This window comes from Helicoverpa armigera, chromosome 4 (genome assembly GCF_030705265.1).
Source record: "Helicoverpa armigera isolate CAAS_96S chromosome 4, ASM3070526v1, whole genome shotgun sequence".
Taxonomy (NCBI): Eukaryota; Metazoa; Arthropoda; class Insecta; order Lepidoptera; family Noctuidae; genus Helicoverpa; species Helicoverpa armigera.
Genome location: NC_087123.1, coordinates 1506665 through 1529388, shown reverse-complemented (window position 1 = coordinate 1529388; position 22724 = coordinate 1506665). Strand labels below are relative to the sequence as shown.

Sequence of the window (22724 nt, the reverse complement as noted above, 5' to 3'; positions counted from 1 at the left end):
TAAACTCATGTTAATTCAATGCTAGTATCTGATGTTAGGTAGCCTATTTACCGTATACAGTAAAGTAAAAATAGAGTATTTACTATGTGAATTAGATTTTAGTAGTTAATACTTTACTGTAAGTGTACGTTCTTTGCAAGTTTAAGGTGAAAAGGTCAGAACAAATATGTGGAATTTCTATTAACTGTTACTTTTGTACTTAATTGTAGTCAGTATTTAAACATTTTTTTTTTATTTTTAGAACACACAGTTGTATTTTAAAAAGTTGTGTCATCATCATATGTTTAGTCTTCCACCAATTATGTTGGGGTCGCCTTTCAGTTTAGAAGGATTAAGCTTAGTATCAGTATGTTACGTGAAGTGATAGAAGAGATAGGCAGCTATCTGACCTCCTCAATCCAGTTGCCTAGGCAATCAGGGCAAGGGGTATCCTCTTGGTAAGACTGGTTGTCAGACGTTCTGGCTTCTGATTCGTCATTAAAAGATCACCCCACGCGAGGCGTTTTGTTCAATCATGTAATAGTTCGATCCATGCGGTTTTGACTTGGTCACGAGAGCAAAGAGTGCTAAAAAGTGGTGAATTCAGTGAAAAGTGTGATTTAAAAGGTGTCTTATGACCACAATCACTCTTGATCCAGCAAGGCTCGTAGTACTTGAGTGGACCCATCGTTTGATTCGGCTCTTATAAAGCTGTGACTAGAAGGACTCGTCCCGGAGCTATACCCTTCAAAAGATGGGTTACTGGTCCTTTTTTCAGCAGATCGTCACTGAAATCCAGAGTTTTGAAAGTGTTTTTGTTTAGCCTTGAGACTAAAACTATTGTTAGCATATTATTAGTGACAATCATGTATGTGTCACATGATAATTATACGGTTAATCGTATTTTGCGTGTAAACAATTTGTGTTTTTCGATCAAAATAACTCGACGATTCTGTGAGTTCAAACCAGAAACTTCTTTTGTTTATATAGTTAAACAATAAGTTTTGTTTTGGTTCAAATATGTTTACGTAATAAGTCGATTTTTGTGCGTTTAATGAGGCTACATAGTGTTACAAAATATGTTCAACTATTTATTTAGGGTATACTTCAAAATATAAATGCAAAGGTGAGTAAACAATAATACTTCTCTTTTGATTTTATCCGGGTGTGGGAAGAAGTTCTATCAAAACGCATATAAAAATAGGGATAAATATTCAAATTAAACAACAGACTTATATAAAATTACCCATATATTTCAGACCTCTTAAAATAACAAGTCTTGCGTGTGATGTTTGATAAACTGACATTTTCTTTTCATCTTATATCAACAGCATGTTTAGAATCAACGGAAAACGTAGATTTTTCATAAAAAAAAACATACAAATAGTAAAAATATACTTTAAACATGAATAAAAAAGTTGTCTTTTAAACGTACTAAAAATTGAACTAAACTTCAAAATAAAACATTAATTACGAATATGATTTGGTTTCTGGAAAAAGGTAACTAAAATTCAACATACTTCTAGAGTGGGCATAATTTCCCAGCTTCACAATATTATCTCCACTTAAGAAAATCTGGTCTATCTTAAACTAACTCCTGACTTTACAGACTTGTCACTCCACTAAGTGTATGCTGCAGAGTAATCATTTCATCAAACTAAAATAATAACAAAAAAATAAAAGAAAGTCGAAATGCAAGTAAAATCAGCAGTCTTGTTAGGTAGAAATAAAATTTAGATTAACTTAAAAAGCGAGGAAGCATAGGTAAATACTACAAAGTTACAAAGACAACGTTATAATAAGAAATGAAACATCAAACATTATTTTGACATTATACAAACTTGTACTTGCATTAATAAAATAATAGATCAAAAGAATTTCTTTTAAAAGCACACACTGTAAACATAAATTATGGTCGGCTGAAAAAAAAGTTCGAATGGATTAATTAACTTCAAAATAAACTACTAGCCAAATGTTGGGCTTACTATCAGTCCACATTTAAGTCTGCAGTGTGTAATTTTCATTGTCAAGAAACAATAATGAAATAAAAATTGGAACAGCATACACTGTCCATCCAAAGTCGAAATAAGGGCAAATATGTCAAATAGTTTCTATCGATATAATAATATATTATACCTAAACCAACATTAAAATTATTTGTACAAATATACAGTCGTAAACCTAGTTTATGAAATGGTGGAAGTCTATATGAACGTTTACTTAGAAACTTAATTATGTTTAAGATTTTGAAAAATATTTGGATAAACTAAGGACATTTGTACTTTCCAAAGTAGATACAAAAATAAACGAAGATAAAACAAAGCTTGATCAGGTTAAAACTTCTTCAAAGTAAGTAAGTAGTATCAATAATGACGAAAAAAAAACAATTGGCACACAGATTCTACAAAATCTTAAACACAGAACTATCACAACAAAAGCCAGCGAAAGCCAGCTTCAATTAAATTAAACTAAAATGATCACATTTATAAAGTCTTTTTACTAGCACTCTTTCGATTTCCCATTCGCGGAAACCGGGGTACTTTGAGCAGTCTGTTTGCTTTTGACATAGTTGACGTAGTAGAAGTTTCCGAACATGTAAAGGAAAAGACCGGCGTTGAGGGACAGTAGGAAGTTGATGCCCTTAGGGTAGTTGCAGTCGCTGAACATAACGGTGAAGTTATGGTAGAAGATGATGCAGAACTGGATCTGAAAAGGAACAAAAGTAATGATAAGATTCAATTCTAGAGTGATGATGAAATAAATGATCTGGTATGATAAGATGAAGTTGATCAACATGTAGATCGTGACAGGATTCATCGTGCTGATCCAATAAAAGTTAAATTGAATTTTGTACGTATATTGATACTACATACATTGAACGTAATTAAATATCATGTTTCACTAGTTCACTAATTTAAGAAAAAAGATATCTATATTGAATTGGCAAATCATGATTAGTTTCACGTTACACTGAGACTCTCCAAATTATTCCAACTCGTTTACATAGTTAATGTTCATTAGCTTTGTTTTAATTCAGTTGAATACTTATATCTAAATTATTCAACACAAGTCATTTGGCACAGCAATTTCACCGTGACACGTCAACTATCACGCGAGTGTCATCAACCCACGAAACTTTTGGATCACCTTAATGTTGGAAACAATGGTAAACTCGAAGGTTATTATCACAATGTAAAGAACCATGTCAATCTTAAAAACTTAGGTTTGGTGAGTGCCAAATTAATGAGGTAACTTTAAACCTTCCAATCTGTCAAAATCACTGGGGAATTCAAGTCATGTAGAAATCCCACCAAAAACATTAAATGTAAAAAAATGCCAAGTCTCGATGCAGTCTTTCCATCGTAAAAAGTTTTGAGATCTCATAGAAGCCAAGTCCTATTCAAAATATTTTGTAGTTATAAATCAACATTTAGTGATTGTATCAATAGTTTTCTTTATAATATAATTATAGTAATTATAGTGAAACCAAACCTGAACTCCTAGCTTTGTCCACGTCGAAGATATAGGGGGGACGAAACAGCCGCGAATCGCTTCGAGAAAAGATGGTACGGCCGTGCCCGTTTTGCTCGAGACTTGGCTGTGGCACTGCCGTGCCCCCAGATTTGTCGAGTATTTATCTAATGTCTAAGTTGAGTGCCATATAGGACCGTAGAAAAGGTCCCTAAAGCTAATTAATTAATATTCCGTTCTATCAGGTTTTCTTCCAGAATTTAAATATTTTGGTTATCCTTAAGTATCAACTTACCAGCTGCATGGTGGTGAGGTGTTTCTTCCACCACAGGTACTTCTGGTACTGAGGTCCGAGACCGGAGATCAGGTAGTAAGTGTACATGATAATGTGGATGAAAGAGTTGATCACACCGAGGAGAGTTCCGTGACCACCTGAAATGAAAACAGATTTTATTAAAGATCAAAAAGATGCAGGTAACATTTTTTGTTGAGTACTGTTTCTGCACTGGTGCATTGTGATAATTCATGAGTACCAATTTCAAGCCCTTATTTTACAAGATAAAATCTGGTACAACTGTTTCAAAAATTGTGTTTCATCAAGAAGATCTACCAACACCGGCATAAGTTTATATAGGATTCATCTCAACCAGGGCGGTATCTATTATTTTATTTCTATTACTTTCAAATACATAGGTTAAAAGTCTGCCTTCCGTTACCAACTAAACACTATATTCTATATTTAAAAACTTGTATATACCTGGCAAGAATTTGACACCGATCCAAGCGCAGATGGGCATCATGAAGTGATGGTATAGATGAAGGAACGTGACCTGTCTGTTCTTCTTCCTCAGCACGAAGAAGATTGTGTCTAGAAGCTCAATGATCTTGGCTGCGAAGTACCACCATACTGCTGCTGCCATCTGCAAAATAATTTAGTTGATCTTGAAAGAACTGTCACTGACACTCTTGATTTTGATGATCCTTTTAAAAAAATTTGCTCTTCATAGCTTCACAACAAGAATTTCCGAATTGATAGTATAATTCTATGAAGAGCCTATCATGGTAAATATCTTTATCATGATTTTATGGTTATGGAGAATTGTTACTTACTCTGTGAGCCTTAGGGTTGTTTGAGTAATCTACTGGCTGGCATGAGAAGTTGTAGTCGTTCCACCATCCGGCAACCATACCCTGTAAAGAAAATACAAAAATATTGTTATTTACACTCTGGATAAAATTCTATAGTAATGTCGTCGGCAATACTTATTTCATCTTTCATCAATGTTATCCAATAAGGCTAGATTAATCCTGTAGTTCTTATGAGATCCATCATTAACATCAGCAGTTAATTCAAAACCATCATGTTACTCTGCAGTCTTTTAGGACAAACCCAAATACTTAACACCTACAACTCCAATGGAATTTAACCGTCAAATCCGTAGCGGACCCCAATCGGGGTCTGAACATCAATGTCACCGTAAGCTCGGTTTAGACCCCAATTGGGGTCTGCGAATCAGTCATACACTTTCCTAATTATTTACGCTCATATTTATTTTCTTTCCAATCAAACCACATTTGTGAGTACTAAATAAAATAACTAAATAAATTTAAATTATTTTTACGCATTCAAACCTTTCATATTTAGCATCCCGTTAGAAATATACCTTTTTAAAATCCAATCGTAATTACCGGGAATTCTGATCAAACTCGCCATGTTTGTTTACATTAGTTGTTTTTTTAAATTTGAAGACGCATAGACAAGATGGCGACGGTGATAGAAGTTTTGCATCGAATGATCCGATTCGTTAAAATAAAGAATCGATTTAATAATTTTATATTATTTGATATTATAATATTACTAAATTGCACTTTTGTATACGGTACCATAATCTGAAAATAAATTAGGAAAAGTAAAATGACTTAATTTATTTTGAAAAAAAATGCTAGAAAATCAGTGGTAGAAAATACGTTGTAGCCGGAATAAAAAAAATCTTCGGTTTTTAGGGTTTCCGAAGACGGCAAATGAAGACTTATTTATTTCTTCGGGTGTTTTATGTGCAGGATTCCTGTAGACCTGCCAAACTTAATGGCGATTCGTTACTTCCAACTTTTTAACTGAGCGGCAAAGCTATTTGACGAGAGCCGTAGTTAGGTGTAGTTATAGCAAAATTTTATGACGTTTTTATTGTTTGAAAGGGCAAATAGTTCGCTGTTCATCGAAAGCTGGTCCAAGATGGAAAGATGGCCGCCGCCGACTTATTTTTAACCGACTTCCAAAAAAGCGGAGGTTCTCAATTCGACCGTTTTTTTTGTATGTTTGTTACGCGATTACTCAGCCATTTATTTATCGATTTTGATGATTCTTTTTTTGTTTGATAGCGTATACTTTCGAGGTGGTCCCATTATCATCAGGTCAGGATCTGATGATGAAACCTTGAGAAATTGAGGGCGACTTTCGAAAGTTGCAGAAAGACATAGGTTGAAATCTTATCACTCAGGTGTTTGCCTGGTAGCACTATTCAACAGTGAAGGCTTTGAGCTGACCTGATGATGGAGACCAGTGAAGGTCGAGGGAACTCGACAACTGAATATTTAAACTTTCTCGTGTTTGTGCTTATATTATTCGTATTTACGAGGCCTCTGCAACAGTGAAGGAGATGGAGACGAGAGAAGTTCGGTTGTCGAGTTACCTCGACCTTCTCTGGTCTCCATCATCAGGTCAGCTCCAAACCTTTACTGTTTCATAGTGTTATCAGACATACATCTGAGTGTCAAGTTATAACCTTATCTATGCTTACAATTTTCGAGAGTTGCCCTCGATTTCTCAAGGTTTCCATCATCAGATCCTGGACCTAATAACAAATATGGGGAATATACCCTTTCGACCAAAAACAAACATCCAAATTGAGAACCACCTCCTTTTTGGGATTCGGTAAAAAATATTTGGTGACTTTAAAATCAATCAATTATTATTATTGTTTCTCATCATCAAATAAGTACATTACTTTGGTAGTTACAAATTGCATTATATTTCAGAACACCAGGCTTACCCTCCGCCGAAACAAAAATCTTAGAATTGTTGAGAAATAGGTAATATAAGAATAAATTAAAATTCCGTAATAGGTAATAAAAATTCAATTAAAGTTAAAAATTATTACGAATGACGCAACACCAAAATAAATAATACATATAAAAATTTAATGCTAAAAACTTTCATAAAACTTAAATATCTCTTTTCTTAACAACAAAAACAAATTGAACCTATAATTTAAAATTAATAAATAAAATTGAAATAAGTGGCTATTACAAAATAGGTATATATAAAATTGGTATTCGATTATTTATAATAAATATCCGATTTAGGTATCGAATGCACACCGGTGATTGAAAAAAAAAAAAATACTCCATTCCAAACTCTACTTCTTTTTGATCTTGTAAATTGTTCATTTTTATTGTGTATTTTATGTGCTGATTTTTTAGTTATTGAACATAAATAAGTGCACGAAATGTATTGCAACGGATTGAAAATGTTATAAATATGACGTTTGTGTTGTGTTTGAGAAAGTGATGCGATTATTTATTGGTAAGTTTTCACCAAATTTGAAATGCCTAACTTTTCGATAGACTTAAAAACACCGTAATTATTATCTTTTTCTGAATTAACTGACCCCATTTGACCTTTGCACGTTGTTGTCAAATAAGTGAGCTCTAAAGTTATATTTAAAATACTTCTGATCAGGCATTACGGACTTAGAATTCATGTGTTGAAAGTTAGTACAAATTTTTGACTTCCATGTCGCGATTCAAAATTCCCGCCGAATCAACGGTAAAGTAATATGTCAAAATCTTGTCGAGCAGAGGGGTTAAACCCTTTTCATCAGCATTAAGATTCAAACTTGCTCAACAATCAAACTCACCTCATACACCAAATAGATGCTCATCAGTATCTGAGACACGTTATACAGGATCATGGTATTCTTCAAGTCATATGGTTTCCTGTCCCTCATGTAGCGAGGGCCGACAGACGTGCAGAAGTAGATGTATGATGCGAGGATGGTGAGGAGAGGACCAGGGCCTGACATTAGCCACCAGTTTTCCGTTCGAGGATCTGCAAAAGAGATAATGGTATGTTTCAATTTCATGTGTTAGGTAAACTGCCTTTAGCTCTGCTCTGATACCTTGTATGGAGTGTACCTTAACATAATTTGGTTGAAAATAAGATTTGTGAACTTTGCTGATCTTAAATTGTGCAGCAACATTAGAATTTTTTCATTCATGCTCAGGCTATGAGGTATGTTCCTCAAGACAGATGTTGACAATGTTGATCCAGAGCATGGTCTAGAGTCTTTGGGATATCACGTGAAATTGTACTTATTGGTAACAGTTTTTTTTAGCTGAATAAAATAATTCAGTCTACAGTAGTGTGTGTAAATATGTAGTACAATTTAACCGTTGTGTGAGAAATAGGTATCCTATTAATTATGTACTACAAATTCGATGGAATGTATTACATTATTAAAAGTTAAATCAAAGACTTTGTTCAACCAATTAACATAGTTCGATAAACTTATGACAAGTCACCTCATCATGTGCGAAAAAAAATCTTTCTCGTGTCAATTAGGTGCTAAGCAAAATCCAAGGTTGCCAACTTAATAGAATGCAAGAATTTATTACAAAATCAACATCAAACGTTAGCATGTCGACGTCAAATAGAGAAATGCGTCAATTTGTAAATGACTATTCATTAGTGCGTTTATTGTAATGTTTTTCTGTGTGATTTGTTTGAAATGTTGTTAATTAAAAAGATGCTAATTGTGTTTTTTGCCTTATGTAAAAACTACACTTATTAGTATTCGGAACAATGACTCGAGTCAATCAGAAATTAAAATTTAGTTTCATATCAAAAAAAAAAGTATGTAAATGCATTTATATATATTATAATATGTAGATATACATTTGTATATATAATAGTCGATACTTCTTATTTTAATGTTTTTTTCAGGCGTTTTTATGAACAAAGCGATAAACTTCTATGTATGTATGGGTTACTGGTTTATTAACCTTGAAAACGACATATTCAAAAATAATCCAAAATCGATTATGCATTCATAGTTCAGTATACTACGTTGTATTTTTGTTCCTATTCCATAACAAATAAAAACCAAACAGTTGTGCTTACGACACATATGACTCAATATGCCCATAACAATACGATCGAGTATGCGTGAGCGCATCAGTACGCACACAAATATGAATATTATTGTAATTACCAGGTGTTGGTTCCGCCTGCTTTGAAGCTGGTTTCATTTTGTTTAATTATTTTTTTGTTCAATTTTTATTTTTATTTTCTTGTTTTGTCGTAAAATGAAAATAAAAACTTTAGGAAATCAAGGACTTTCACAGGGTTTCATTTATTCATTCTCAAAAGTAATGTAGGTAACAAAACTACTATTGATTAAATGATTTTGAACAGAACGGAATAATTAGATACCTATTTAAACATTTGATGATATCAATGTGCCTTAGCTTTATTATTCTAAACCACTATCATTCATTTAGTTGCAACAATTGCATTTTTCTTGCTCACATCTATACTAATATTATAAAGCTGAAGAGTTTGTTTGTTTGTTTGTTTGAACGCGCTAATCTCAGGAACTTCTGGTCCGATTTGAAAATTTATTTCAGTGTTAGATAGCCCATTTATTGAGAAAGGCTATAGGCTACTTTTTATCCCGGTACGGGAAGTAGTTCCCACGGGATGCGGGTGAAACCGCTGGCAGAAGCTTAATTTATAAATTACTGAACATTTCATTCATTAATCCATAATTCAACACCTCTCAAAGATTTTTTTGTCTATTCAATATCCTGATTTTTATGATGTCTAACACCATTGTTGTCCAAGGTTTTGTGTAACGGAATTTAAATCATGCGCAGATTATTGGATTAAAATCAAAACAATGACATTTGCTTGGACCTACCAGTGCGAAATGATTGGAAAATCCTGTCACGTATTGCCTATAAAATATGGTTAGCACTAACTTAGCTAGTTACAGATTGAATAAAGATGTAAACTTGTTAATGACAGGTTTTGGAAAGAATTGCGGAGAAAAAGTGTCAAATCGCTGCAAATTTTTTTGCACTTAAATATAAAAAAAAATAAGTTAGTACACTTAGCTGCATTTTCATTTATAAATTTTCTTTTTATTATGGAAGATGGCAGTGATTCGAAAAGGGTTAAATACAAACTTAGATTATTTTTTTACTGAATTACATTATGTGTATGTTTATGTACATTTTTGTACCTTTGTTGGATTACAGTTATTGGCGTTCATGACATAAAAATAGTACAATTCCTTGCACGTAGCATGCACACATTGTGCATAGGAATCACATAATTATTGTGATTAACAATTAACACAGGTGTTTATAAATTAATAATTATTTAATTTATTTTATTCTGGGTGGCCACGTAAGGATTAAGTTATTTATATTTTGTATGCATGCTATTCTAATTTATTGAAAAAAAAAATTGTTATTAAAAAAATGGTTGCTGTTGTTAACGTAATAAATAAATAAACGTAATAACAATTGGGATAGGTTATTTTTTTATACATATCGGACATTTTAGCAACATGCTGCTATTTGAAGTTTTAGCAATGAGTACTTAAAAATAAATAATACCTTTTATTTTTTCATCTTATCTACTTAAAAAAAAAAAAAAAACAAAATGCAAAGTTACAAGAATTTGAATGCGTCTGTCACGCACGTGTGATTGAGAACAAAAGTTTTGTTTTATTTGTTTATACAAAGTAATGTCAAGTTTCACTTTCGTAACATTTTTAGTTGTACCCCGAGGTTTGTAGACCGTTGACCGTTAGAATTTGTCACCTACACTTTTGTTAAACGTGGATACTACGACTTTACTGGTTTTTCGATATTTTTTACCTTAGTTAATAGTATGAGGCGTTATATTATCATCTTAAAAATATAATTAAAATTTAAAGTAATTTTTGATGTCTTTGCCTAATCTAAAAAAGTTTATAGTTTTTTGAATAATAATAACGAACTTAAATAATACATTAGTTACATGCTATATTTTTGGTAGCTTATATCACATACAAGAAAACAAGGTTTTAAGATCGTAAGATTTGCAAAATTCACGTTTGTTTTATATTCACAACTGAACTACGCAGGCAAATCAAATAACAAATATTGAGCAGAGGAGAATAAATAAAAGTCCCTAGACAAACAGAGACATTACTATTCTGCTTATTAGTAAACATTAATTATAATAATTTATAATTAGTTCCGTATAGCAACACAATTAGTTGGTTAAAGAAACGTAACAAGAGCAGGTACAATTTTAGGCAAATAGCTTTGCATTTCTGAAGTTCTATAAAGTGCAATCTATAAAAAAACTAAATTTCAATGACTATTTGACACCTTACGCAGTAGTGTTTTGTTTATATTTTATTTGAGTTTTGTAAAGACAATAGTTACCACGTTTACAATATAAAGTGTCCAGGTATATGTGAGCCGAGTCATGAATTCATTTCAGAGTTGTAAAATTCACTTCTAATATAACACTGCTAAAATGTCTATATCTTGAAAAATACCTACGATTCACATGGTGCGTATTTATACACCGGTTAAGGATGATCAAAATCTACATAATCTCAGAAGCCGTGACGGTTAGTAAATTATTAACAAACCATACACGGATCAACCTTCAGTAATTAATATTGGAATACATAAATAATTAGGTATTCTTATTCCATAACTAAATCAGGTAAAGAATATTAAGTTTTGGCATTAAAGCAAAATATTGAGTTTGTTAAGCTTATAAAGAAGGATTACTCAGTTACTCATTTCCTTAATCATTGTTCTAATCTCTCATTTCTAATCCACTATCAAGTTCAATTGTTTAATTTCTAATACCTTTGCTAATTCAGTTTTTGTTATTATTTTTAAATTTATTTTATGTACTCTACGATTTTTCCATAACGTTCAAAGTTCATGTAATTTGTACATAAAGATAAATTTAAAAAATATTAAAATCTCAATTCAACTCATTAATTTTTGGAAATAAATCTTTTTTATTAGTAACGTACATAATAATTTAACCTTGCAATTATTAATATACAAAACGTAGTTAATTCAGTCATAAGGTAATAAATAGTAAATGGTAACGTATGGCTGTATTGCCCTCGATATAATGGTATTATATATTTATATTATGTTTAAAAATATGTGCGTTTGTAACCTTGACCCAATGGCAATGAGCATAACCATACCATTTCTACCACGTGGTAGAAATATTTCAAGTACAGTCAGCGATATTAATTTGTTAACGTAGTTATTTTTCGCAGAAGCACTTTTGAAAATGTGAGAAAATAATATATAATAAAATACATGAACGAAAATACAATACCTACTTGTATTTTTGTTCACGTATTTGATTATATATTATTTTAGTATGCATTTTATTATACAGTTTTTGCTCACATACTTGAATTCGGATTTAACGCTGAAAAATGTAGAGAAGTTTTATTTTTGTTAAACTATTAAAACGAACTCTTGACAATTTTGCAAATTCTACATCCTGGTTCTCATAGTAAAACGGGCTTTTTAATTTGAATAAATAATTATGTCTTTATTTTATTATAAAACGAGTTATTAAATAATAATAAATTTAGTTTATTGACACAATTTTTATGATATAACTTACCGCTATTGCGTTCCATGAATTTTCGGTACGAGTCGACGAACGACATGGTTGTATTTGGCCCTGGAGACAAAAGAAATACATATTAAAATATGATATAAGTAATAGAAACAAAATCGAAGATTTTTTGGTAACCAAATAGAAAAGAAAAAAACAACTAAAATAATTAGGGATCATGAAAGAAAACTGAAAATATAAATATTTCCTTTCACCGATTTCAATTGAGAAGCTATTCAAACTGTTATACATTTTGATTTGAATTTCTACTTTCGAACACAACACTAAAAAAAAAACAAAACCTAAAAGACAAACGCTTAAAAGACAAACCTTATTCCCAAAAACAAATCCAAAAAAATAACACACGCACTTCAAAAAAATAAAGTACAAAAAAACTAAAACTAAAAAAAATAAATATCGAATTATTTGAGAGGAACCACACTGCTCATTCAGTGACCGATCGGAAACTAACATTCAAAATAAATTTAGCATTAAAAGTAAATTAGTCTATTGCGAAAATAATAATTAGCCTTGAGATGACACTGGCCCACTTGTTAAGCAAGTTATGCGTCATTAGTATTAAAGCTTATTACTTAATAGTGCATTGTTTCACTAAAATATGGAAATATTTCTGATTACGCAACTCAGTTTAGACTGATGATTTCAAATTGAATCATCATCTGCCTAGCCTTTTCTCAACTATGTTGGGGTTGGCTTCCAGAGCTGTTGATTTTAAATTAAATATGGAATGGATTTCACATAAGTACGGGGCCTCTGTCAAACCGGTGGAATTTAGGGTACAAAGAAACAAAGAAATTTATCCTCTTTATTATTTTAGTATTGATAAAAATATGTTATCAATATTACAAAATAATAACTTGTTTTTAAAAAGGCGTGGTCGACTAGATTAGCCGGTTTTTGAAAAGATTATTAGATGCTGTTTGGTGTCTAACTCAAAAATAGCATTTTTTATGCTTCGAAAATCTACGCATGATTTTGTTATGTAACTTATGTTAATCACATATTATGTAGATACGAAACAGAATCCGGATTTCGAATTCTTTAATTTTGTTATTTTTAAAACTGCGCATTTTTACGCAGTTTTTTTTATTCTTAATTTAATTATTAAACAATAAAGGCGGATCATTTTTTTTTTATATTTGTACCCTAAAGGCTTCGAAACCACTGAAACGAATAAAAAAATCTTTCACTATTGGAAAGCTACACTCTTCCCAAGTAACACGAGCTGAATTTTATCCCGGTACGAGCAATAGTAAACAGGACGCGGGTAAATCCGTGGAAAACGCCTAGTTCTTCATAAAAAGCCTAGCATACCATAAAGGTCTTTGACGTACATATTTGCATAATCAGCAATCTCTTCATTCACCATTGTTTACAAACTGATAGTCAGTTGTCTTCACCTTGAATTCAATTGTTACAAACAGCTGACTTTTGCAGTTCTTATTATTAACACTTCACAGTATGATTAAATTAGATGGTTGTTATAACCATATAACTATGTTGCAATTAAAATTATTGCGTCGGGATGCCTATCATCATCATCTTCTCCATTATCTACGGCTATATTTTTAAAATCTGAGTTAAAATAATTAGTACCTAATACATTTTTTTCACAATCCGTAGTCACTTTAGACTATCTTGATTTTCTCAATAGAAATTATCCTTCAGTTTTTGAAAGATCACGTTTTGTAGCTATAAGGAATTGTAAGATTTTCGGAGTATTCTGGTGTGACATTCCTTAGCTCCTGCCCAGCCATTCCCTTTAAATATTTCTTATTTCCGCTGAGTAATTTACCCAGACAGTCCGATATTATCTATATAAAATTTCTAGCCTGCCACAAAGATCGCTTACAAGTTCGAAAGACAGCCGAGACCCATCAATTGTGCTTTCCAAAATATGGCTGAAAAAATGCATGTCAAATATTTAATTTATCTTTGAATTTCTATAAGAAAAGATAGTAACTTAGACATAGTATTTCAAGGCTAAGTTTAGTAATAATAGTTAATTGTTATTGAACAAATCAATAATTAAAGATAGTACTCATAATAATATCGCTAGTATTTGATGTATATGATGAAATATTTTTTTATGAATGGTAAATGTCAACAGTTAAAACATTTTGAATTCTATTAGCATTTGAATAAAAAAAATCATTAGTTTAATTTACGCATTAAAAAAATACGATATGTATTTGTGTAGCAATATTCAAAATCGTTCTGTATTTAGATATTTCATGAATATTTTGTTATTAAAAAACAAGAAATGATTTACGATTTAGAGTAAACGCACACTACAAACTTTTAGTCGGCCGATAGTTTGTTTGGGCTCAAAACACAAGTGAGAATAGTACGTAAATTACAAATACCAGCTATTTAGCCGTGGTGGTGATTGGAATCTTGAAAAAAAAAATGCCATCCATCGAGTCAATTGTCGGCCGACTGTTTAGTCTGTATGTAGTACTGTGTAAACCGCACTTTGGTTGCAAAACTTTAACAACATCAAAAATAAATATTACTATTTCCTAAACTTGTTTTAAGAAATTTCAGCCTATTACGAATACACTGATTTCAGTCATTACCAAATTAACATCGTACTTCATACAATATTTTGTAATTATTACTCTGAATTACTATTTTTAGCAAGCATTGTTATAAACACGTTCAAACTTATCAAATTGCAAGTAATTTCAAAGAATGAATAACGTAATTTTTAAGTTATATACAAAAAACATAAATATTATTAAAACATATTTAAGAATAAATTCGGAAATTCTTAAATAAAATTGTTACTTTTGCTATGTTATGCTATTTTCAAGTAAGTTAAGCCAAACTTCCTGATGAAATATCGTACCTTATAATAGACACTTAGACTACCGATTTTCAAATAAATGATTCTAACCGCAATATTAATTGAATCCATTAAGAAATGAACATTAATAAACATTCCTACTATTAAAATTGACCTTAAAACTATTTAAAACCACAAAAACTATTAAATTACGACATCAACGTAATTGCAACGGAATAAAAACGACGACAATGCATTTTACACCGATTCTTTCTTCATGTTACCAAGATATTTCAATATCAAAACTAGTCATACAACATTCTACCTTATCTCCACAGTACAGGGTTCATTTTCCAATGACTCCTAAAACGTGAGATAGGACTTTCAGTCATGAGTTGTGGATTGTTTTCGTGAGAAAATTATTATGAGCTTGTACTGTTTAGTTCTTTGAGAGTATAAATTGCTCTACTAACAATGTAATGTTGTTCCTTTTCATATCGGAAATGACAATTATTTTACGCTTGTAATTTTAAGTTAAAATTAAACTATTAGGTACCATTAAAATGTGCAATAACTAAACGATCATTTGTGTACCTCCATTGAGAAAAACATTCTTTAAGCATTCCAAATTCAAATACGTTCATAAAAGAAAAAAACGATTTCCAGACTTTCATTTGTTTTATTATTGGTTACAAATTCGGATACTAACCCCAATAGATGAATAATGATTGACCCTATGTCTAGAGGTTATTGAGCCTGGAAAAACTCTATCTAAGAATATGACTTTAAGCCTATTCTAACATGGTAGGGCTAGGCAGATTATAAGTTTTACTGCATCAAGGCTAACTCACAAAGAAATACAAAAGAAAATGTATGCTAATGTAAAAGTAAGACAGCTAGAAATGCTTTCGTTCACGATACCTTGTACTTGAACATTTTAAAGACCTTTGCCCACTAATCTATGTAAGCGAAACCAAATATTTATCTTGTCAATATTACCCGAGTAAACTACGTCACTAGTATATGTAGATTTGTTAAAACACATAAACCGGATCGGAATATAGAAATAACAGTAAACAATAAAGTGCATGGTAACAAAAAATACTTGGACAAAGAATACAGACTAGACTAAGAATCTGGTAAGCTGGATTTTTAGGGTTAAGCTGTAGTAAGCGTTAAAGCCTTTCACGGAACTTAAATAGAACTGAACACTACCTATGCTGCAGACAAAAAATATTTTTTCTTATGTCCAAATGAGTGATCATCATCATCTGCCAAGCATTTTCCCAACTATATTGGGGTCGGCTTCGAGTCTAACCGGACGGATGCATCTGAGTACCAATGTTTTATAAGGAGCGACTGACTATCTGACCTTCTCAACCTATTTACCTAGGCAACCCAACACCCCTTAGTAAAATAAGTATTCATCCTGTGTTTTGACATATTTTACTTAGTTGGTCCATTTCTTATGCTTAACACAATTTGTTTCTATATGACTACAAGCACACAAACAAGAATTTTCTATCAACCTTCATTTTAAACTTATAAAAATCTAATTACACATTGCAACACTCAATAACGCGTGCCGGTGCGTGTCAGTGACATTCAAATAATTAAGACTGCTTAAAACGGAACGTAATAGCGTACTGAGAAGGCGTGGCCTCGATTTGACAGCTGGGTTCCGTATGATATAACTAAAAGTGATTGACGATGATCGGATGCATAGATAAGGGGTCTGCTTTTTACACGCTTTTTATTAGCTTCACCTGTATGTTTGTAGGTTTGTAACCGACTTCTTTGGGCGCGATTTTGACCCACTTTAAACGGCCAGATTTCGTTCAAACTTTGTAGATTTATTGAGGACCGATGACAATACACTAATTTGATAAAATTATTCCATTTTTAACCGACTTCCCAAAAAGGAGGAGGTTCTCAATTCGGCCGGTGTTTTTTTTTCTATGTATTTACATCGATTACTCCGAGGTTTATAGACCGATTTACGTGATTCTTTTTTTGTTCGACGCGGAATAGCTGCCGGTTGGTCCCATAGTCATCAGGTCACGGATCTGATGATGGAAACCCTGAGAAATCGAGGGCAAACTTCGAAAGTTGTAGGCATACGTAGGGTAAAAACTTGACACTCAGGTGTATGCCTGAAAGCACTATTCAACAGTGAAGGTTTGGAGCTGACCTGATGATGGAGACCAGAGAGGGTCGAGGGAACTCGATAACTGAATATGTAAACTACCTCGTGTTTGGGCTTATATTATTTATATTGACGAGACCTTTGCAACAGTGAAGGTTTGGAGCTGATCTGATGATGGAGACCAGAGAAGGTCGAGGGAACTCGACAACTGAATATGTAAAATACCTCGTATTTGAGCTTATATTCTTTGTATTGATGAGAACTTTCGATTTATATGGATAGTGACAACTATTCGCATCACTGAAAAGCTGTAAATAAAAAACTTTTTAGTGTTTTTGGAAGTCGGTTTAATTTTTTGGAAAAAAAGTTTTTCAATTTGCAAAATATGATTTTTGTTAATTTATATAATTTTCATATATAGTCGATAAGGTAAGAAAATCAATTAAAATTTTCTATAATTTTTCTCTACAGTCGATAAGGCAGGACTCGTTGTTAATTTTTATTTCCAATAAATAATTTATTTATATATGTATACTTTAGCCGTTTTCTCTAATATTGAATTTTTTTTGTATACTAAAGACAATTTTAATTCTACAAAACAAATAATAGTTTAAAAAAATTACAAAATTACGCTTTTATAAAAAACCAAACCAAAAAGTAGAAAATAAATAATAGTTTAAAAAAAACTAAAAAACACGCTTTTTATAGAAAACCGAACTAAAAAATAGAAAATAAATTTTAATGAATTTAAATTAAGAAAATAGTGTTAAAAATTTCAATGAATATAAATTAATAATAGTGTGAATAAAAAAAAATATTTTATTTTAAAAAAAGCGTGGGGTGCTTTTTAAGATACCTATTCTCGAAATGATAATCACTCTACTCATATCTGTCAATAAAATATTTGTAACTATTGACACGATGCACCCCACGCTTTTTTTTAAATATTTTTTTTTATTCACACTATTATTAATTTATATTCATTGAAATTTTTAACACTATTTTCTTAATTTAAATTCATTAAAATTTATTTTCTATTTTTTAGTTCGGTTTTCTATAAAAAGCGTGTTTTTTAGTTTTTTTTAAACTATTATTTATTTTCTTAATGTTTTGGTAGGTTGAACTTGAATTTTGTTTGAGTAGGTGTACTTGATGTATGTTAGTAGTAAAATACTTTTTGGACCGATCTATGAGTCTACGTGATCTATTCTGGATTTCAATTGATAGACCCCCCAAAGTTTTCGGAATGACACAAATTCGTGTCCAGAGTATACAAGACATTATTGCTTGAAACTGAATAAAAAAATAATAAAATAAAATTTTATAATGTACAGCGTAAGCTTCTACGAGTATATTTTAATATCTATTTTTTTTTTCAGAGTTTTCATTTCTAGAAATTCATACGATTGTTTTAATATTTTAAATAGTCTAATATGGTGTGAATAAAAAAAAATATTTTATTTAAAAAAAAGCGTGGGGTGCTTTTTAAGATACCTATTCTCGAAATGATAATCACTCTACTCATATCTGTCAATAAAATATTTGTAACTATTGACACGATGCACCCCACGCTTTTTTTTAAATATTTTTTTTTTTATTCACACTATTATTAATTTATATTCATTGAAATTTTTAACACTATTTTCTTAATTTAAATTCATTAAAATTTATTTTCTATTTTTTAGTTCGGTTTTCTATAAAAAGCGTGTGTTTTAGTTTTTTTTAAACTATTATTTATTTTCTTAATGTTTTGGTAGGTTGAACTTGAATTTTGTTTGAGTAGGTGTACTTGATGTATGTTAGTAGTAAAATATTTTTTGGACCGATCTATGAGTCTACGTGATCTATTCTGGATTTCAATTGATAGACCCCCCAAAGTTTTCGGAATGACACAAATTCGTGTCCAGAGTATACAAGAAATTATTGCTTGAAACTGAATAAAAAAATAATAAAATAAAATTTTATAATGTACAGCGTAAGCTTCTATGAGTAGATATATTTTAATATCTATTTTTTTTTTTCAGAGTTTTCATTTCTAGAAATTCATACGATTGTTTTAATATTTTAAATAGTCTAATATGGTCCTTTGCAAGTTCCTTTCGTTTACACGCGAATAATAAGTTATACAATTGGAAAAACCGCGTAACATCTACAAATATGTATGTATGATACACAAACATACGGATGCGTGACTCTCCTCGTATTAGATAGAAGTTGTGAATTAGCAAACAATTTCTGTTTACTTAATGAGGCCCATAATTGAAACATGTAGGAATCATCATCATCTGCCCAGCCTTTTTTCTAACTATGTGATCCGAGCAGGTACCATTGTTTTACAAGGAGCGACCGCCTATATACCCAATAACCCTAAAGACTGGTTGCCAGATGTAATATCTTCTGACTACCAGTAATGACTGCCAAAGATGTTCAAATTATTGAAACATGTAGAAATCAACTTGCTTAATCTGTGTTGCCATGGTAATTGAAAAGTACATGAAAGTTTTTAAGCCTAACAATAGCCGTGAAAATCAAATACACATTCCTAATAAAAGTCGGCCTATTGAGAATAAAAAAAACTGTTAGATTGTATGGTCTTTGCCACTTTACGCACGATTCAATTTTAATTCAATTTGGTCGTAAACAATCCTGGACATGCTGTTTATCCGTGTGCGGGAAGCAGTAGCAGAAATCAAATCATTGATATAACGACTTTTTATGACATAGTTTATGATATCGGATCATAAGACTGCATTCCTGAGACCCATATACTACAATATTTATATCCACGTCAAACCACTATTATGTAACTCCTAAGTCATAAACTTAAATAATAATAGGTATCTAATTCGGTGATCGTCTAATGCTGTCAATGAACCTTGATATATAATCCTGTTTCACTAGTTGAGATTAGAACTGGCATTATAATAGGATGAATAACAATATGGTAATCGGCCATCTGTTCAACGGTCATTTTTCAATCGTAGTATATTTTTTGTAGAATTTAAGAAAAAAAGGTGTTTTTTAAATAGAGGCTGTTTTAAAATGGCAGACGTGAAGTCTGCAAGCAGTGACATTCGAGAAATTGATATGGTAGTTAATGTGGACTAGGCAACATCTCGCCCAAGTCAAATCTAGCCCGAGGGCGAAATGTAACCTATGGTCAGTCAATTCGCCCGAATACTTTTTCATGACTAGGCCATTTATCCCCAAGGAAAACTACTGGGAGTCAAGTGGTCTGAGGTAAATTCAGAGGTTATAGTCACCTATAGAAGGAAGTTGACGATTGGAAGTCGCGACCCCAATATAGTTGGGAAAAGGCTAGGCAGATGATGATGATAAATAAAGTTGAAGATGCTTAAATTAACATTTTGAAGGTGTGGCTTCCCCGTATTATAATCGCGGAAATGAATTATGTGATTTGTAGCTGTTGTTTTCATATTAGTCAGATTTGGCCATAGCTATTTAAAATTCTGCGCAGTTGCTTGATATTTCGGATAAACCACAAAGTTCTCTTTTAAGTTATTAATAATAGAGGCTATCTATTGAATAGTTTTTGTTACCTTACTCATCAAAACACTGTGAGGAATTCCCCTGGCTACAATTTCTTGATGCGGCATTCATTTATTCTAGAAAGAATTTCGATGTTACTTTTCATTCTATGTTGTACCGTAAATAATTTTGTTCTAAATCAAAAAGGAGACTTTGATAAGTTATTTCTTTAACTAAGCCAATAATTAACCTCATTTCTTTACTTCCTAGAATAAATCATTCGTCTAGCTTAAGTACAACTTAACTTACCAACTTAATGCTCAAGCTACAATTATTAAAGCACATAATTCACAAACCACTTAATAATTACGCGAGACAAAAGAAAATTGCTTAATAAAAAATTAAAGACTGTGGAGCCAAACAATGAGTAATGGGCTAGGGGCGTTGTGTGACAACTGCCTTTACTTAACTTAAATAACTACCTTGGGTTTAAAGCTAGTACTAGGAACATTACTGTGTATTTTCTTTATTCATTATGAAATCTTCGACTTTTTGTGTTTAAATAGGAGGCGGTTCTTTGGAACATAACCTTCTTCTATTCAAAAGAAAATGAAAATGGTAACTAGATATATCTTACCTGGCTATCATTTAAGTGATGGTCATGAAGAATTAAATAAATAAATAAAGAATTCATGCTCAGAATTCAGTTACTACTGGTAATACTAGTGTGTGTGTTGAAACAATGATAGGATTGTAGATCATAGTGTCTATAAAAAGTCACGTTGATTTCTTAATTTTATACAAAGCTAACAAAAATGGAACGGATTTCTTTGGAATACAAACCGTTTAGCTTAGATAATAGTAGTAATAGTTGATCATACGACTTAGAAGATCCATATTGTAGAGTATATCGTGTAATAGCATATCTCTAAAAATCACAGCCGTAAGCCATAAAGAGAGCACATTAAATATTATTTTAAACATTTTAAAATATTTGCCTTACCGCGCGTAGTTGCCTACGTAGCAACCTTCGCGAAAACCAGCGAACGAGTCTCCTTACTACACTGAAAATAGTCCAGGGCTTCATGGTTTAAAAATGTATAAAAATAACGGTTAAATAAAATTCATTACAATCTTTATATATTGCCTTTTCACTACTAAATGCATTTCTAATGGATTTGCAGAACAATGTTCGTAATTGAATATCAATTGAAAAGCAGGTAAGTGTAATGTAAACCATAATTGGATTTTTCATGTCGTAGTCAAAGCTACTTTCCCAATGTCGGGAATTGGATCCGTATATATATTATGTCTGTTAAATTAATCAGCTTTCATTCGTAATGGCAACCTTTGTAATGGAAAACATAGTAATATACTTTTTATAATGTAATAAAAATAGTGTAAAGGAGTAAATAATTTTTAATGACGACTTCTTTACATTATGTTATTGAAGTCTGTTAATAGAAAACAAAACAAAAAAATACTAACCAAACTGCATAGGTTGATAACTTTTCCTATTTAATTGTACCTTGTTGAAATAGCTTGTCTCTAATAACTGTAATAATATTATAAAAAACAACATATGCCTTCTATACAGTATAAGAAAAAGAATACGATTTTCTCGTGCGCTTATAATACCTAATTATAGAATTAATATTATTTATACTTATAAAGAAACTAAAAAAAAGCTGTTTGAATCTTTCGATAGGTAACGGGTTTATCCAAAATCCAACTAGATACCAAACCAAATAAAATTGTGACCTAATCGAAAATGTCATATCCTATTGGAAATTTCTTCTTTAGGTACGGAAGAACTCGTCTCTTAAAAGACGACAAGGTGCGCGTCGTTCCACGCGCTTCTTAAAGAGAGTCAGCAAATCCAGAAGGCAAAAGCCTGACGGGGCTGTGGGGTTGTTCCAAAGAGTTAACGCGGCCCTGGTACAAGAAGGGCTCCAGAAGGAACATGATGGGTTTTAGTCAGTAAGAGTCTGACACTTACCCATGCTGCACCCTCAGCGGGAAGGGTCATTTGATGATTTACTTCCAAAAAAAGGCATGGAGGAATTCATTATGTTACTTAGATCTAAAGCATATCCATGAATAGAGAT

At 31.6% G+C, this 22724-nt stretch overlaps 1 protein-coding gene across 2 annotated transcripts in view; it reads right to left on the bottom strand.

The window, feature by feature from the left end:
- Positions 1–1211: 1211 nt before the first annotated feature.
- The window catches only part of LOC110370451 (very long chain fatty acid elongase AAEL008004), a 34212-nt gene continuing 12699 nt past the window's right edge, over positions 1212–22724 (bottom strand). Inside the window, exons 1-7 of one of the 2 annotated variants that reach the window (XM_021326257.3) lie at positions 12503–12612; positions 12179–12238; positions 7368–7558; positions 4561–4641; positions 4208–4370; positions 3746–3882; positions 1212–2685 (exon numbers count right to left, since the gene is read on the bottom strand). In XM_021326257.3, coding sequence (XP_021181932.1) covers positions 2479–2685; positions 3746–3882; positions 4208–4370; positions 4561–4641; positions 7368–7558; positions 12179–12224 — 825 coding nt within the window. In that variant the 5' untranslated portion in view covers positions 12225–12238; positions 12503–12612 and the 3' untranslated portion in view covers positions 1212–2478. Of the gene's footprint in view, positions 2686–3745; positions 3883–4207; positions 4371–4560; positions 4642–7367; positions 7559–12178; positions 12239–12502; positions 12613–22724 lie in introns of those variants that run through there. The other variant, XM_021326256.3, reaches the window with a different exon arrangement.